At 43.3% G+C, this 19,090-nt stretch overlaps 1 protein-coding gene across 4 annotated transcripts in view; it reads left to right on the forward strand.

Moving 5' to 3' along the window:
* samd11 (sterile alpha motif domain containing 11) overlaps positions 1 to 19,090 on the forward strand; it is a 52,402-nt gene that overhangs the window by 13,254 nt on the left and 20,058 nt on the right. For all 4 annotated transcript variants that reach the window (XM_030422084.1, XM_030422085.1, XM_030422087.1 and 1 more), the window contains exons 3-5: positions 1,200 to 1,375; positions 11,181 to 11,290; positions 18,575 to 18,667. In XM_030422084.1, coding sequence (XP_030277944.1) covers positions 1,200 to 1,375; positions 11,181 to 11,290; positions 18,575 to 18,667 — 379 coding nt within the window. The remainder of the gene's footprint in view (positions 1 to 1,199; positions 1,376 to 11,180; positions 11,291 to 18,574; positions 18,668 to 19,090) is intronic.

Consider the following 19,090-nt stretch of genomic DNA (forward strand, 5'->3'; position numbering starts at 1 on the left):
CTTATTTTACAGATTAACTTGTTTTGGTTTTAGCGTAGCTTATTGGTTCCGGCTATTCTGATGATTCCATCTTTGCTGTTGAGCTTGTATGTGGTAGGTTCTGATGAGTGTTGGACAAATGTAATATTTCAGATGGCCTACGACGATTTCTACAGTTAAACATGGAATTGGATGATCATATTGTTGTTTAGAAGGAGGAGGCTTATGGGCTACTACCATAGAGATACTATAATTTCTGTGGACCCTTGATGGTGTTGTAGGTGCAACATCTAAGAATTTTTGTAATAAAAGATATATTATTCATATTATTTATAATAACGGTTTTAACATTACAACGTCTATGAATTGTGTCGCAATTTGTCTACTAAAGTTAGCATGCTGACCAGCTAGCTTTGGTTCGTCCCAGGCCCATACTGTTCTGGTGGCTCCACAGCTAATTGAGCTAACTATCCAACAGCAGCTACAGTTAGCAACAGCTAGCGGCTACTCTGGTGATATGCTGCTCTCCATTTGTTTAGATCATACATTTGACAGGTGGCCAATTCTTACACATTGCACCTTTTTGATCAGTTGTGAAACCAATATGACGGCTATGCACATACTCACAGAGCTGGAGTTACATTCAGTAGCTACCACTCTCACTAACAAGATTCTATTGGTTGATAGCTTAGTTTTGATGTATTCACACACCCCTAACAGAAGGTGTGAGATACTTGTTTATCGAGACCTGCCATCCTGGTACAAATGTTTTCTTTCTAATAATTTTAGAACTGGATGTTGTGTAACACTAATTATATAAAAGTAGATATGATTACAATAGTTTTTCATCACACAGTTGAATTTGTCTGAATCTTAGAGCCATTCATCCATGTTTTTCCGTTACTTTAAGTGAACTATTTTCGGTTTCTCTGCTCTTTGCTAACTAGTTTTTATGTTTACTCAGTTAATGTTTAGAGGAACATCTAAATCATATGTGGGTTCATTTTGATATTTTTAATCAAGTCAGTTACGGATCTGTTTCTCCACGTATCTACATTATAGAGAACTCGGTGCACTGATACTCAAAGATTAAAATACATTATAAAAAGTGATGCAGATGGATTATACACAAGCAAACTGAGAAGCTGTTCCAACAATTTGACAACCTATATGTGATTCCTGTTGTTCAAGTGTCTCCTATTTCTTTGTGCCTTGTGCAGAACCGCGGGCGCTTGGCTGAGAAACGCACCATCCCCCTGCCTCCCAACAGGGTGCCCAAGAAGGAGCTGGCCTCCATCTTCAGCAGTGACGACAGCGAAGGCAGCGAGCGGGCCATTGGGGATCATGCCCACATCAAACAGGAGGACGAGTTGCATTACAGTATCATGAGAAAGAGGTAAGACACCTTTGACTCCTATTGCCCTGGCTTAATGTTTAACAAGCACATTTGACATTTGGATCCTGTGTTATTCTCATACCAGATAACCTGTTGAACTCTCCAGCTCTTTTCTACTTCCTACATTTTCTTCCCCTTTTCTGTGTGTGTTTAGTAGACACTGACACACATTTACGTTAATGCGTAGGCTTGAATTGTGTATGACTTTTAGTGAAATCTCCACAAGAGGTAATGTCTCTGAGGTGTCACTTGTCTTAAAATAATTTACAATAATAAATCCCCTGTTTTGCTTGCCTCTCTTCAGGAGAACTTCTTTTTTTTTTTTCAAATGGCACCTCAGACGTGTGTGCAGTATTTTCATCAAAAGTGATTTCAAGATAATTTTGAGGTGTTAAAAGGCGCATTCTGAGACGAACAGACAAAGAACTGTGTTTCAAAAATACACTCATGGCTTTTGCTTCGGGATGTCTAAAGGAAAGACGTGTGCTGAGCTTTGGAAGTGTTAATTGGTTTGTTGGTTTGCATTTTGTTGCTCCTGCCAAGTCTCAGCGTATCTGTCTTGACTTGATATTGAAAGACTGAGTCACCTGAGTCAACGCTGTCTGCTTCATCACATAGTGTGTTCCGCTTTGGAGCGGTTTTCATACAAAACATTAATAAGACGCCACTTCATGTCTTGTTATTGTTATTTTTGACTTTGTTATAAGGGAATAATACAAATAACACTTGGACAGGCTAATTAATTGAAGATTAATAATAAGAAAAAGCATATGCTGCCTCAAAAACACCCACAGTCCGGCATGTATCTAGTCATCCTCATGCTTCACACTACAGTCTTTTTTGTTGTTCTAATCAAATCAAGTGGTATGTATTAGGAATGCAACTTCAGTGTTTTCAGAAATGTCTTCGGTTTATTCATGAAATGAAATACTTGCCAGTTTAGTGTGAATCTGTCATTGGCTGTCCGACTAATTGTCAGAAGTGAAATTTTCCACAATAATGGACACAGATGAGTGCTCAAGATCTGTCCGCATTTGTCAAAAAAATGTGGACTACGTTTAGTAAAATTCTGTTTGGATTCAAGTGAATCATCATGTTCACATTTCCATACATGCAAACACACTCACATGCGGGGTGACAGTGAGGTCAGCCTATTAGGATGAAGCAATTGTGCCCTGAGGACACCGCTGCCTCGCTCTGATGTTGTTAGGCAACTATGAATTTGTGGGGAAAAAATGTCAATCAGTGTTTCCCAAAGCTCAAGATGATGATGCTGTTGTCATTAAAAGTCTTGTTTCGTCCACAACCCGAAGATGTTCAGTTTATTGTCATAGAGGAGTAAAGAAACCATAAATATTCACATTTAAGAAGCTAAAATCAGATCATTTTGGATTTTTTTCCTTAAAAATATACTTAATACACCAATCAATATTCAGAATAGTTGCAGATTAATTTAATAGTTGAAAACTAATCAATTAATCATTGCAGCTCTACTGTGCTGGTGGAATTATATATATGTTATGCTTGTTTTTCTACAGTCAGTACTTTGATCCATGAGCATATTTTCAGTCTGAGAATAAACATCACATGGATTTGATTATTCGGTATGTACATTTACAGACTTGTATGATTCAGAAATCAGACAGCCTATTGACAGATATAATGCAGCAGCCGTTCATTGATTAACCTCAGAAAGTCCCCAGCTGCATTATAAGCAGCTTGTGCAACCTCATTACAGGAGGGGATGTTTTTCATGTCTTGAGACTGGCGTGTGACACGGCGGACAGCACAGCAACTGTGAAGCTTTAAATGGATCCACTAACCTCATTTAGGAGGGCTTCCCCTCCCCCTGACACTTGTGCCGCTGGCGTGTTAAGATGATAATGAATTTAAAGAACACTTATGACTAATATGTCAGGCTTTTACCCTTTGAAAGGCGACGGACTCGCTGGAGCCGCAGCTCCGGTCTGTCCCGGGCATCCGTCTCAGCCCTGCTTTATCCCCCAGCGCAGGTCTGGACGAACGGGATAATGGGATGTCCAATCACGGAAATGTGATTTCCATTGACCGCAGCTTCGTAAGTGAGTCGTAGAAGGGTCTTAACAAATTGGATTTGGCCAATGGATGTGAAAAATACAGGGCCTCTGTATACATGTGTGATGTATCTGTGCTGTCTCATCCACACATCATCAAGGCTGGCGGCAGCAGTGTGTCACACCCACTTGGTTGCTGCAAACCTGCGTAATGTAACTGCACTTAAATATAGATGGACTCATCCAATCCAACCCAATCACCAGAATAAGTGTTGGCAATATACGTTTCAGCAAACCACAGATATGATGAAACTTTTTTATTTCTTTATGTTGCATCTTAACTTTTTTTAGGTTCAGTTTTCAATTTTCTGTTGTAACAATGATGTAATTATTGTCTGCTCACAAAAAAAACACTTGGTAAGACCTTGGAAAATATATTTATTTGGCTTAAAAAGACCTGGTTTTGTCACCACAAACATGGTTAACAAATGTACCAACATCTCCCAAAATATCTAGTTTTCAATTTATCAGTGTCTTGTTTTGTTGCCGTAGTAAAGTAAACCACCAACATTAATTTCTGGCATCTGTGCATTACACTAGAAAACTTCCTCTCAGTCGAATTCTTCAGTGCATAGTTAAATATATATTATGTCGTTTGATATATTATTGAAAAGGAGATTGTTTGGTTTGTTCAGGTGGCCAACTGTTGGGTCTTAAGAGGATTTGTCTGTCAGTGTCAACAAGTGTTGCTTCTATAGCTCATCAGTCTCATCCGGATGTCGTCTCAAGTTCATTATAAACTGATGCACCTTTGTAAAAAAAAACGAGCAGCAAGTAAACAATTAGTTTACTTGGTCCTCCATAGATCCACGCTCGTCCTGCTGAATAAGCACAGAACATCTAGAACCTGAAGTGCAGCCAAGCCACGGAGCCAACCAAATAATCATTATCACATAAGGCGTGCTGTACACAGAAGATCCTCTTGGTTTATCAGAACTAAAGTCCTGTGTGTCTTCTGTAAACACCACATGACCTGAAAGAAGGAAGCAAAATCTAGTTGTTGTTATCATCTTGGTATTGCTTTGGTATCGGCGCTGCAGATTGTTTGGATTCGTTAAGTCTGATTTATGGATTTCATTTCAGGGACTAAATATTTGATGGCGGTAACTTAGGATTTTAGTGTCTCACTCAAGGGCAAAACAAAGCCTACCTTAGTGTTTGTTTCAGTTGGCCGTAGATAACAAGGCTTTGATTGAAAAGTGCTGACTGAGAGTCTGGGTAATTACCCAGCAACCACCGTGGATTTTATAAGTTACACCCGCTGACGTCTGCCTTTCAGCTGTAGAAGAGGGGAAAAAAATCCACCATACCCATTATTAACGCTCACCTAAACAAACAAGGGCAGTTTTTCTGTTTCGCAATCTTGATCACTTATATATGCAAATGTTTCAATCTACAAAAAGTCTCAGATTGAATAGGAAGGAGAAGGCTGTCTGAAAATCTGCAGACCTTTGCCAGAGTCCAATAAAAGCAAAAAAACTCCAGCTGTTCGACATGGTCTGCCTGTCAGAGGCTATCACGGGGTCCCCTCATACAAGACCCATCTTGTCCTCTGCTCATCAAATCAGCAGAGAGTAAATTTGATTGAAACAAGCAACATACTGAATTCAACTTAACCTACTAACATCCCTAATAACTGGTTTTGGACCTGCATTTCCATCTTCAGCAGCAAGTTTATGGTATGGCTGGGAAAAAAAATGGAAAAATATTTTCTTATTAAGACTTTACATTTTAGTCGATTATGATTCTTATTGTTCATCTTAAAGGCGCTCAGTGGAACATTTGCTTGCAGACTCCATTTTTAAACTAACATTAGTAACTGTTACTCTCTGTCAGTGGAGTGGAGAGAAGCATTGAGACGAGGCACTCAAGAACATGCATAAAGTCACATCCTTTGGACTGTTGCAGATAATCCTACCTGAGTCTTTCACAAAGAAATCCACTGTCCAGCAGCATTCAACAACTTAAACAAATATATATATATGTGGCCAATAAGATAGTGATTAAAACATGTAAATTGCTATAAAATGTTACATGGAGCCCCTTTAATGGCCTATTTTTAATAAACCAGGAGAGAGAAAGGTTGAATTTTTTCTTTTAACTTTGTAGTTTTATGGTTAAAAAGGTTAATTTAATGATTTAATTTGTGTATGTAAATTGACGTGTAATTGTGCTTTTCTAATTGACTTATTCATGTTTATCCTGCTACTAATGCAACCCAAGAAATTCTCCGTTTTAGCGCCTGCAATGCTAACATTACTCATAAACTGCTGAATGCAAGCAGTCGCCAAAACACTGCAGAATAGTCTGGTTAAGTGAAGTTGCCATACTGGTAAACTAGTATAACATAGCTCATCAGACACACTGGGTTTTTTTTTGTGTGTTTTTTTTTTTAAAAACTATTTCTGGCCATCTGTACCTATTTTCTCACCCCGCGCTGTTTCCTTCATGTCGTTAACACAATAAATGATTGGCTGTTTGTGTGTGACTTGTGCTCCATTTTTAAGGGATATGTTTGGCTGTTTCTGAGCCAGGGCGTATTCCTTACGTGCTTTCATTGCGGTTTACATTAAATGTATTTGAGTGAATTATTAAACTTCCTATCTAACCAATGCTCTTATCGCTGTTGATGAAGGGCGATAAAACGATAGTGATACGTACCAGCGTACGTATCACTATCGTTTTATCGCCCAGGCCCAGCGTAAAACATTGTAGGTGTCATTTTGGGTAGTAGCCTTGAACTGCTGTCTGCGTTTTACCCTGCTGACATGTTGATGCAGCTGTGGTGCTTACTGAGAGAAAACAGCAGCTGATTAGTACCGTTAGAAGCAACTGAGGACACTCATGTTTCTTAATATTGAGAAGAATCTGAAGTTACGGCTTCCTAAATCAGTGTTTTCTCAGTTTCCCCTCAAAGCCCTCCTCTCTGTATGAAAACACATCTCCTCATGGCATTTGTTAATGGGTATGCTGCCCTCAATCTACGTCATAACCTCAGAGAGAGAAAGCCAGTGACGCTGAGTTAGCTACTGTATGTCTATTGCATTTGACATTTTGTCCTCTGGCTTTATTGAACAACTGTGTCATTGCCTGATGCCAGTAAGAGGTCACGGACAGTGTGAAATTACTGGAAATGGCTCTCCCCTAAAGCACTAATTAGCGAGCTTGGAGGTTTTTATAGCTTTCTAGAGGAGCTTTCCACTTCAAGAATTTTTGGCCTTGTTTACACGCGTTTGCCATGGCAACAGAGTCACAGCAATTTAGTAGCTGATTGGTAGTTGGCTAGCAGCAAGACGCCCATTGTTTTTCCCGCATAGAGCAGTGTTTTGTCCGTCAGCTCCGTGTCAAAACAGAGGATCAACAAAAAGATGGTCAGCAGTCTAGTCTCAGATTTGGCGTCGGCCAAGTGTGAGGTTCCATCATTTCCACATGTAAAGAACACAGTGTTTACTGTTCATGTGCTGTCATACAGTATGTTGAAATCAGCCGAAGATAATAAGAGCTTTGGTCGATCGTACAGTCGCTACAGTGTGATCGTTGAAAGTTCTGTCTGCTGCTGTAAAAAAAATGGTGATTTCCATTTTCGGGAGGAGTTTCTTTCTGTTTAAGAAAAATGAGACAGATCATAGCTGTAAAAACAACAGAATTAGAAAAACAAGAAAGGTAATCGCTCAAAAAGTGTGAGCCAGAGGAGAAATTACCAGTAAAACCAGCAGTGTGTGCAGGACAACATGGCGGATTTACCGTATCTTCTATTTCCTTGTACTTTTCTCTCCTCCCTTGGCTGCCTTATCGACCTCATGTCAGCCTGTAGAGCAGAGGAACAACAAGGAGAAGAGAAGCCGGGCTACTCTTACTTATTTATGTATCTATTTCTGTATTTATTCATTACCCCCTCCACTTGCAGGGATCCCACTTGCACGTTGCCTTTCGATCCAACTGTGAGCAGCATGACAATTGTTTTTTTCCATTGCTCATAGGAATCAGACAAAACATTAAATGTATACGGAACAGATCCATATCCCTGCTTTAATCTTTGTGTCCTGATGTATAAGTATTTCTTTGATGAAAGACTCGCAGTATATGTTTTTTTTCTGACAGAACATCAGAGAAACTTTACTCATTCCGTCCTTTTCTCCGCATATTGCCCAAGTCCATACCTTGCTTTGCAGTGGTTGTTTAATATTGCATATTGCCTGCCTGGTATTATTTGAATGAGCTGTGGACCACCTGTGCAGGTTGGAGTGTGTTCGGGCTGTTGCTACGAGAGCAGAGGAGGGCACACAGTAAATCTGCAAGCACCAGATGTTACACAGCGCCTGCGACCTGTCTTTCTCTCTCTCCCTCTTTTTTCCTTTCTTCTCTCTCTCTCCTCCTCCACTCCTCCACCTTCACTTCCCTGCTGTCTGTCTGTCAGCACTTTCCCAGTGGTGGTGTGAGACATGGCGTCAGGGCGCCTGGGCTGCCAGCTTCTGCCAGCTCACACTGTGACCTCCAGCCCCGCCACCTCAGCTACGCATGCCAATGCCGCAGCAGGCCACTGCTGGGCTTTTATACTGAGTCGCTTCACCCGTGCCAGGAGGAGTCTTTTCTAGTTGTTTGGCCCATTTTAAATCGTAATGCCCTCTGTAATGGGTCGAAGGGAACTACAGAAAGAGCACCAATAACTGATCTGTGTTAATCTATTCTTACGGGGACACTAGACATTATATGGTTTTCTTATTTCTTTTTTATGGAGATGCATTATTCAGCAATACATAAAGATTTGAATCTTAAAACTGTAGAAACATAATTCAGAACATATTGTAATAATGAATATCAGGAAGTCATCCCTAGTAAGGTCCCACCATGTGACTTTATCTCAGGAACAATATGTGGTAGAGAATGGTTAGAGACAAATAATTATTTAATCCAGTTTGAACTGTGCTGTGAATTACACATATATTTGTCAATTTAAAAGATAAGTGCTCATTGTAAAAAAAAAAGTCATGGTTTTTCATAAAACTAATCAAGTTATAGGACTGTGAATGTATATGAACTAGAACTAGAAAGGCTACACACCCAACAGTGGTGCAAGTGACGTTGTTTTGGTTAACGTTTACCAAAACCCAAACTGAAACCTTGTAGAACTGGTCGAGTAGCTAGCTCACAAAACTGACTAACTCTTCTTTCACATAACCGCAGCCGTCAACTTTGCCAGACTTGTTTTGATTTTCACCTTTTTTAATATGTTTGCCGAGGAAATGGCCATTTTGATGTTGGTGACATATATATTGAGCAAGACGGATTTAGTTCTGAGGGGTTTTATACAAAATTAAATGGCCAATCTTTACCACGAACTATGACTATGAAAAAATATTCACTTTAATACAGAGTTCGTATTATCATCTCAGTTGTGTTGGATATCAGTAATATCTATGAGTATTAAACATATTAGTTGTACTAGTGTCTGGGTCAGTGTGTCTGTCCTGTGGCCCAAGATGACTATTGACTAGATCGGGGATGAGCTGAGGATGAGATGATTGTCTCCGGCGTGCACCTGGATGATAAGAAGGCAGCTCATGTCCTTCTTAGCTATCGGGCCCAGCAGCCAACAATATAACCCTCCTGCCCCGCCTCCATCCTCTCTGAGTCCCCCGTCCTTCCCGGCTAACCCCAAGCCTTAGGAGCTCCTTAGGGAGCGCTGACTCAGGTGACTGGGTTTTAAACACCGTCCCCACCCCCCGTTCATCTTCCAGGGCTTGAGAATGACCTTGCCTCCACCCAGAGAAATAGAGGGGGGGAGGGGTTCGAGGGAGGGCAGAGGCGGGTGGGGACAGGGCTAGGCCCTCATTAGCCCAAGCCGAGGCGGGGCAGCTCAGGAAAAGTGCGCTAATTACCCCACTAACAATGTCCTTGCCGTTCATGGCTTAGAGCGGCCACTTCGCCACAGGATAATAACCCCATCACCTCTCTGAGAAGTTCAGGATGGCATTATCATGATCACTTTAAATGATGGACAGAGGGTGGTGTTATAACGCAGCCTGCTGATGGATGGATTGGGCTGCAGTCTCTCACAGTGGAGAGTGAAACTGCACTCTGTGTGTGTGTGTGTGTGTGTGTGTGTGTGTGATGGGTGTTTTGTTGCAGTCACTGGATGACGCAAATACATTATTATATGACTTAAAGCACAATTAAAAAACCTCCCCTGCATCTCATTTTCTTTTTGAAGAAAAGCTCGCAGACACAGATAGCTACTAATTTTAGCAAGTTGCACTCTAAAAAAGAAGTCTGTCATTAGTCTAAAAAGTTAGCATTCGCCGTCCAATCAAGCGTCTCCTCGCTTAGTAACCGGTGGCGACTGTTTTGTCTGAGACTGTTTCCTGACTCACTGGTCTTCTGTGACTGAAAGGTGACTGGTGAAGCCAGCAGTGGCCAACATTAGGCCCCTCTATGCTTTCCTTCATCTTTGCTGTTAGCGTGTGGAAAACAGCTTGGTGACCGACAGCCTGACATTACAGCGGGAGCCTGTAATCATGGGACTGTAAAAACCCAAATCCAGCAGCCGCAAACAGTGTGGCCTCGTCATAGTGGTGGCAGCTAAGAACCGTTCACCGCTTCTGTCCCATAAACTGTGCTTGCTGTGTCACACCAGACCCCCTTCATAGATGATTCTGCTTTCAATAAAGTTGCCCGTTAAGGCTATAAACAAGATTCCCGCTGACACGAGAGGATGCCGATACCGTTAAACTGACAAATGTCTAAATACTGCATCTTCTCAGGCTTGAGTGTGCATGAACTTTGGGCACGAGCACGCATGTCACAGTCATTTAACAGTACATGATAAAATATGCAGCCCTGCACCTCTCCTACCGCACAAGCTGTTTGCCATTATACTGTGACTATGCTCGTACTGCGCGGCTGCTGTGCTCCCCTCAAACTCTAAGCGCCCATTTCCCATCATTATGCCATTTAATGCGATCAGGATGGTAATCAGATTGCACATGAAATACCTCCATGACACAGTTGTGTGGGTCCACTGGTGTGGGGAGGTTAGAAAGGCGGCTGGTGGAGCATTTGGAAGGGCAGAGTGGCTCCAACCAGATCCGAGCCTAATCTGTGAGACCTCCTCCTGCTCCTCCATTGGGTGCTGAAGGGCAGGACAGGGTGATTGAGAAGCACAACAGAAAACAAGACAATTCCTTTCAATCGGCAGTGTTGCCCTTTAAATATTACAGTCATAAGTAAGTCAGTCCTGTTCAAGGCTTAATCTTCCTTTATCTAAAACATCTGTCGTTTGTCTTTCCACATTATTCAATTGTCATCTTTCTCTAAAACAGCTGTCGGCAGCCTGAATTTAAAAAGAGCCATAATCAGGTTTTAAGCTGCTAAACGACTTATGAGTTGTGAATATGTTCGTTAATGCATCTTAGTGTGGAAGATGAGCAGGGATGAGACCCAAAAGTGCTGGATGCGGTAGTCTGTCAGAGTGTATTACACACCTCAGAGCTAAGAGCCGGTTGACAGGACAGCCACTTGTAGCTGCTGTGTCTCTGTGGAGGTATGCATTTTTAGAGAGGATGTCACTATCTGGATGGAGGATTTTCAGGGTGGGCAGTGTGTGAAATAGTATGAATTTGTGCACTGGTTTGGATTTGCGTTGTGGAATTAAGTTTGTTTGGGGCTGCTTCTAAATGTGATTATCCTCTCCTTCCTGTGCGTGTGTGTTACAGTCGTGACAGTGACCTCTCTACAATCATCTCCAACCTGCACCACACCAGACAGCACGGCATGCCAGAGGGCCAGTCAGCGTCTGACCACAACACCAGTACTGGACACACAGGTAGGACCCCAGTGGTGTTTGTGTGTGTCTGTGTGTGTGTGTGTTTAAAAGTTTGTCAGGATCTCATTCGTCTTCTCCCGCCTCTTTTTCTTTTCCATCAAATCCAGGCTGATGATGTATCCCCCTCTATATCTCCTGTAACATATGTAAACGTTCCATTACCAGCTTAATTCACCCTAATTTGTGTGATTGGGGGAATTGAACATAAGCTTATTACTCATTCCTTAACGTCGCTCTCAAGTTGATTACTTAATGTTCTTCCCACACTCTCTGCCACACTCCAGGATTTTTTCTTTTTTGTTAAACCCCCTGTTTTAAATTACCTCTGAATAAATAGCTTTGTTTGCCATTAATCCAGTTTCATGTGAGCATGTGAGGAACCATGGTGTGTGTGTGTGTGTGTGTGTGTGTGTGTGTGTGTGTGTGTGCTAAGAGCTTTTTCTTGCAGCTTACAGACAGAACACAGACAGCATTTAATCACAGCTATTTGTCAAGTAGCTTGTATGGGGATATTGTGCAGCCATCAAAGACATATGGTTATAAAACAGCCTCTGTGGGTATCACTATTCAGCAATCAGCCTACAGGATTGGATGTCTCTGGGTTATTTGGGCCTATTTTTAGACATAATTTTGTGTAATGTACTGTATCCTAACGAGGTATGATTAAAGGCTAGAATGCCGCGCCAGCAGCCTGAACAAACTTTACATCATCAACACATTATGATATTATCACAGAGTATTTATTTGATATTTTCAGTACTTTTATTACCATTTTGATCTGATGTATGAGTGACACTTAGGTCATGAGTTTTGTGGACAAACTTGAAATTTTGTCTCATCTCCACTGATTTTACAAAATGTGTCAGTCTTGTTGCAGGCCCTTATATTATTTATTCCTCATCAAAATATTTGTCTGGACATCTTTTTTCAATACTCTCCCTTATGGAAGTCAGTTTGCTATCATTTGTAGTCATTGTTATCAACGTAGAATTTAATAGTATAGTTCAGATACTTTTATTTTTAAGATCTGTGCTGACTTTTACCAACAGGAAAAAAGTTTGCCCAAGATTTTGATCCTGACAAAACATTCTGAATTAAATACAATACATTTACGCCTAATTAAAGAATAATTTGCTTATTTGTCAGTGAAGGCAGCACCTTTGCCCGGGGTTTGACCCTGTCTCTTCTTACACCATGAGCCAGAGGCACAGCCAGTGCCATAATCAGCCCAGGCCAGACACCTCCGCATCCTCTCTCTGTGTGCTTCTCTCCTCTGTCTGCCAGATTAATTGTCCATACGGTGCCTGTTATATCAGGCAGGGCGGGTGGGAGGCAGAGGGTATTAGACTGCTCAACAGCCATCCCAGCCAGTGTCTTAAAACCCCGGTTTGGGACGGATTTCCACCCAAATACCGGCCTAATCAGCCGCTAAACTTAATGGAGAAATCAGAGCCCTGAGTAGTTATCCTAATGTAGAAGGACACAAGGGGATAGAGATGGGTGGGGTTGATGGAGGAGGAGGTGTGAGCACAGTGTGGCCTAAGCCACAGGGGGTCCAAGACCCTTAAAATCTGTCCGTTTGACCATTAAGGGGAGAATTAACAGGGCGGCTCGCTCTGTGTCTGTAAACAAGTCCAATCGGATCAGCCACCGGCTCTAATTCTGTCTGCCAGTGAAATTAGACACACACAAACACACAATTACACACAAATGACACATAGTTATACAGATGCGTGCCCACGCAGAATCAACACGGGTTCAAATTTGCGTACAAATATATAGGTGGGTGTCTGAAGCTTTAGAGCAGTGGATTATTTGACTTTGAGATGAAGGAGACGGCAAACGCAGCTCGCTGTCTTCTGTATTGTGTTTACTCTGTTCTGTCAGTCAACCCCCCTTATTTGACTTATCCTCCAAAAACGTCTATCAATGAGCTGTGGATGGAGAGAAAGAGAAAGGAAAAGAAGGAAAAGTCTGCCAGAGAGAGACGGAGACAGAGCTGCGGTGATGGAAGAAACATTTGGAAATGGAGAGACAGAGGAAAGAGAGATGAATGAGTGCGGTGTTGGTATCAGGGGAGGGCAGGCGGCAGCTATGGCGGCGGATGGCTGCGTGTGTTTGTGTGTGTGTGGGTCAGGAGGAAAGGGAAGCAGGCTTGCCGGGTCGTCTCTGCGCCGGAGTGGGCCGTTAATTAAATCTGAGGGACAGACAGGAGGGCTGCCTCCCTCCTTCTCCTCTCCACTCCCTCCCTCATTCGCTCTCTCTCTCCCCAGCCGCTGGCTATTCGGAGGCTCTATGAGAGGCGCAGGGGAGGGAGGCGGGAAGGGGGGAGGGAGGCGGGAAGGAGGGAGGGAGGGAGCAGGGGCGCCGACGCTGAGAGTCTGGCTGCCTGTGGAGACTGTAAACCGTGGCTCTGCGGTCAGACCGGAGACTCAAACAGGCAGATAAGGTGTTTTTGGACTGCCACACTCCCTCTCTCCTCTGCTCCCTGCACTCAGACTCCCAGAGGCAGTTACAGCCTGTCGGTGTGTGTGTGTGTGTCTGTGTGTGTGGTTGGGGGGGTTGCATCAGTGGTTTGGGGCTTGAGCACATTTTTGTGTGTGTTTTTGAGCGTGCACACCTTTCCGTGTGGGGTTTTAAATGCCTGGTTTTAGATGTTTGCTTGCGTGTGAATCTACAGCCCAGCGTGTTTGTGCAAGACCTTTTTTTCAGACTGATTGTGAGTGAGGATTGCTTTTAAAGTATTACCAGCCAGTTATTACATGATCAGCATAGAAAGGCGATATTAAACAAAAGTAAACACTCCAGGATTCCTGGATATTAGCTGTGTCATACAGAGGCAAAATAGGAAATGTGGGCAGTAAATATTTGAAAATTTCCCACTGCTTAATAGGAATGTAATTGTGCTGCTATAACAGAATGGTTTCTCAGGGTTAGTGTTCATTAAGGCATGCTAATGCTTCTGTCAAGAGATGAAATTCACTGATGAATAACAAGTCGCAAGTCTCATTTGTGCGTTTAAGAAACAGTAACTTGTGTTTTGCGAGTACTCTGCTCAAACGAGTGTCCTGTACAGATAATTTTCTTTTCACGTGTTTGAGAATCGTCTAAGTTGGCTGAAATGTGTTAATATCTGCTCTTGTGATATAGGAAAGTCCTCAGCTGACTGAAGTTTATTCATTCAAGTTCATAAAAACTTGTTCTGTAAATAGTTCTCTTTGTCTTATGTTCAAAAACGTTGATCTAAATCAAATTCATATAACAACTTCCGATTGGTCCCACTCGCTTTTAGTTTAAGCACCACCCACCTCCGGTTCAGCTCTGCCAATTCCGATTATGGATACGGATATAGATCATGGCATACTCACTGCTTCACTGAAATTGAATGGGAGAATGTAAATTAGACAGAATTTTACCAAAACAATTTAATGATGCTTTTAAAACTGTTGCCTATCAAAATCCACTAGAAGCAGAAGAAGACAGATGAGAGCTGGGATGACGGACCCGGAATGATTAGACAAAGAAAGCAGCACATTAAAAAATGGCAGCGGATACCACGTGATTAAAAATATAGATATACTTTAAATTTCCCATCAGAAAGACTTCATAATGTTCATAATGGTTATTTTCAGGCCAGACATACGGTTCATATAATCACTGAGAGGTTTAATTTGTGCCATGCAGCCAGTTCAACTGACATTGAGTTTATAGAAACAAGCGTTCACTTCATCTTTCTTAAAGGATAAGTCTACCCAAAATGGAAAAATTCAGTTATTATCTACTCAGCCCTTCACAGCAAAACACTGAAATCGACAGAGAATAGTTATAAAACGTAAAAATAAGAAATGGTTCCATAGAGCTTGTCTAGCATAATCCAAGTCTCTGGAAGCCCCAAGATCGAAAATGTATTTGAGACGATGTTATTTACATCCTCTACGTGTGGTCGAGCTAATGTACTCAACTCAGATGGGGTGAGTGCTAATGCTTTTAGCACAGCAGCTACAGTGAAAATTTCATCTTAAAAAAATGTCTAAATAATGTCATTTCAAATGAATTTGGGGTCTCTTGGCCTCCAGAAACAGCTCTAGAAATGATTGGTGGTCTATGGCACTCCACTTTCCATTTGCATGGTGGTGGGTAGATAATGACTGAAGTTACATTTTTGGATGAACTTTTCCTTTAATGTCTCTCTTCCTGTTGAAAAGACATAAAACGCGACAAACACTCACTTGACGGCAGTGGCGCATCCTCCCCACAGCGTGAGGCTCGGCACCTCTCTCCCCATCTCCATCACCCACCCTCATCCCCCTTTCCTCTCCCAGCTGCATCGGCCTGTAAGCCAATCAATGGCAGGGCTTTCAGGGCCGGCGGAGGCCCCGGCGCACGGAGGGGGGATCAATAAGTTATTAGCACCATTCTGTCAGCTGTAATGTGGAGATTGATCGGGGGGCTGCGGCTGGCGGCCCACCCCGCGTCCCCGCCTGTCACTCCCCCCCTCCTTCTCTCCGCACAGCCCCCCTCCCCCCTCCCCGGCCTGATAAAGATGACAGATTAACGGAGTAAGAGAGGAATTAAGGAGTCTGGCTGTCTGAGCTGTCACCGCGCTCCATGGGATGGAGAGAGGAGAGGAAGACGACTAAAGTTTGAGGGAGGAGAGGAAATCAGAGAGTGGGAAAGAAAGAAAGAGGAATGCTCCCCCTGCCTGATGGTTCGCCCTGGTGGTGTCACATGAAAGCGAAGAGGTTTAGGTCCTGCTGTTTCCTCTGTCTCGGTCTGTCCAACGGTTTTCATCCCTCTTCTCTCTCAGCGGGAGGAACGGCAGATTGGGAGGAGGTTAACTAGCAAGGAGGAACTGAAGCTGAGGCTTGTGTGTTTAGGTCGACTTCTGAGAAAAAAGTTGGCATGTAGACCAGAAATAGCAAAGAGAGCTATATCATAGCTCCTAATGCTTTTTGCACTTAATTACCACATTCTTTTGATGCTTTAAATCACAGCCTTGCAGCTGAAATAAAACTCTTGGCTCCATAACCACTAATTCTTCAGCCATATTAACAATCAGGTGATAGGGAAATGCCCCGGGTAGCAAACTTGACTGTAAGCGGTGTTAGTGGGAGTAAAAGGGTTAGCATAGACGCTAGCAAGAGCTCAGGGTTGGGCATTAAAAGGGAGCGCCGGTGCTCTAAGAAGCCCCATTTAATTGGCTTTAAAAGCTTTCCGCCCTCAAATCTCGGGCCCTCGGGCACTCGCTCAGGAGACGCAGTGTCTTGAGTGAGGTCGGTTCAAGAGACGACTTGAGTGTGTGTGTGTGTGTGTGTGTGTTTGATCATGAGAGGCTCTGGGTTTGGGCGTGTTTGGGAGGAGAGGGGGTTTAACTAATGGGGGTGCTCTATCTCTTTGTTAATATTTTACTAATAGGATAGACGGAGACCTTTTCACTGAAAGAAATGCACTGAATATGATTTGAAAAAACAAGAAGAAAAACAGAATGAGAAAGGGGACAGAAGAAGTAGAAATTGTGAAAGACATTTACTGTGTGTGTGTCCATTAGCGTTCACCTCCTCCCCTCACCGTCTCTTCAGGATGGCACAGGGAGTGGATCTCCTCAGGACCTGAGAGGCAACATCAAACACCGGATCATTAGTGAACCTCCTCCCTCTCTGTCTCTCTCCCTTTCTCGTTTGCTCGCTCGCCCTCTCATCAACACTATGGCTCCACCAGCAGCCCAACAAAATCCTCTGAGTCCCCTCTAAACCTCTTCTCTGTCTCTTTCCCCCTCCCCGTCTATCTGTGTCTTGTTATAGAGAAGAAAGAACATAAGTTTGGGTGATAGGTTAAGGGTTAAAGGTCAGGCTCCGCTCCAGCTTCGCTCCTCCGTTGATGACTGTCTGCCAGTAGCCAAGGTAACAACAATATCAGGAGTGGACACATGACAGAAATCGGCAAATGTTGTTTGCCCGGGTATTGCGATGAAATTACGGTGTTTTTTTTTTTTTTTTTCCGTACTCCCTGTTCTGTTTACACATGCTGTGCAAATGATGAAAAATTGCTTTGTTGAAAAAGAGAGACAGAGGGAGAGAGGAACCATTCTCCTTGAGGGAAGGTAAAAAACAACGCCACCCCACCCCCCACCCCCTCATCCCTAAAAATACGCAACGAGAAAGTGAGAGAGAGAGAGAGAGAAAGCGGGAAGAAAGAGAAAGAAGGGAAGCAGTTGCTGCTGTGGCTTGGCAGAAATGGAGCCCAAGAAAAAGCGGAGATAGAAATAGAGAGAGAGAGAGAGCAATGACAAACGGCTTTTTCCTTCCTGCCGGCGCTGCGTGCGATGTGCTCGGCATCCCCTCCCTCTCTTGATTAGGCTCGTATTGATTTGAGGTGTGTTTGAGGGGGGGAGGTGAGGCGATTGGGCGGGAAGGAAGAGAGGGATGAGAGGGGAGGAGAGGAGGTGGAGGCAGTAGGGGGTGCTGTAATTGTACACTAGATGCTCCTCTTTGGTGGTGGTGGTGGGGGGGGGGGGGGACAGGGGAAGAAGAGGAGGGTGTTAATGGGAGGAGATACAGAGAACTCCTGATGGGAGGAGGTTTCAGACGCAGCTAGAGGAGAGGAGGAAGAGGAGGAAGCAGATGGAGACACAAGAAGATCAGAAGTGTGTTTATGAGGGGAGGACAGCAACAACAGAGAGGGGGGAGTGGCTGTTGTGGAGGTACAAAAACTAAAAATAACCATATGATATAGACATAATGTAGGCTGAGAGGGATACCTCAAGCAGCTGAGAGGCTCTTATGCTCTTAAGTTCAGTCAGAGGCTTGTGTGCAAACATCTGGAAAAAGAGAAGAAAGAAGAGAGAGAGAGAGAGAGAGAGGAAGAACAGTGATAACACTTGAGGACAGACTGTTGGAAAGAGACGTTTGAGGAGACACAGTGAGACACAGGCCTCAAACACACACACACACACACACACACACACACACAAACACACACACACACGTGACTGAGCCGTGCAGATCTGTCATCCATGGCGGTGCAGGCCCCCTCTCATTTCTGACAGAACAGGCACATCTCCAGACGCCCGTGGCTTCCTTCACTCGCTCCGTTTCTCTCTTTCTCTCCACCTATCACTTTTTTTCTCCTTGGCTCCTTTTTCTCGCTCCCTCTCTCCTAACTCTGCATTTCTGAAGCAGCCGCCATGTACACAGGTAGACGTGGAGCAGAGCGTCAATATCAGAGCTTTTACTTTGGTCTTTTTTACCAACTACTAACTCTCTCTCTGGCTCTCTGTGTTTACAGATGACCTTCTAGGCAAGAGGAGAAGCTTCTCTCCCAACAGCAGCAGCGAGTGTCCCTCTGACAGCAAGAAGTCACGTAGCGTATCCCCCAAAGGTAAGAAAACGCAGGGTACGAGTGTGTTGTGATTTGTTTGGACGGGGGTTTTTTCTGAGAGGATACGGAAGTAAGAATATGGGAAAGAAGACAGGATGAGTGAACTGCTGCGGATAGTAAAGAGGGAGAAATGAGGTGTTATTGGTTGAGCTGATGGTGCTCAGTGTGTTTGGGTTAGTGAGGCAATAGGCACACGCAGGCACACACACACACACACACACACACACACACACAGTCTCACTTTCTAACAGACTTGACACACTTCCATGACATCTTTCTATTAACCCATTCCTCTCTCTATATATTTACAGTTACAAACACATACACCAACTCGCTTAAGTCCGTAAAAGAATCCAGTTTCTGAAAACATCGAACCACTTATGGTACGGCACTATTACAACAGTTTTAAGGCTCATTTATGCT

Source organism: Sparus aurata, chromosome 7, assembly GCF_900880675.1.
Source record: "Sparus aurata chromosome 7, fSpaAur1.1, whole genome shotgun sequence".
NCBI classification, from domain to species: domain Eukaryota; kingdom Metazoa; phylum Chordata; class Actinopteri; order Spariformes; family Sparidae; genus Sparus; species Sparus aurata.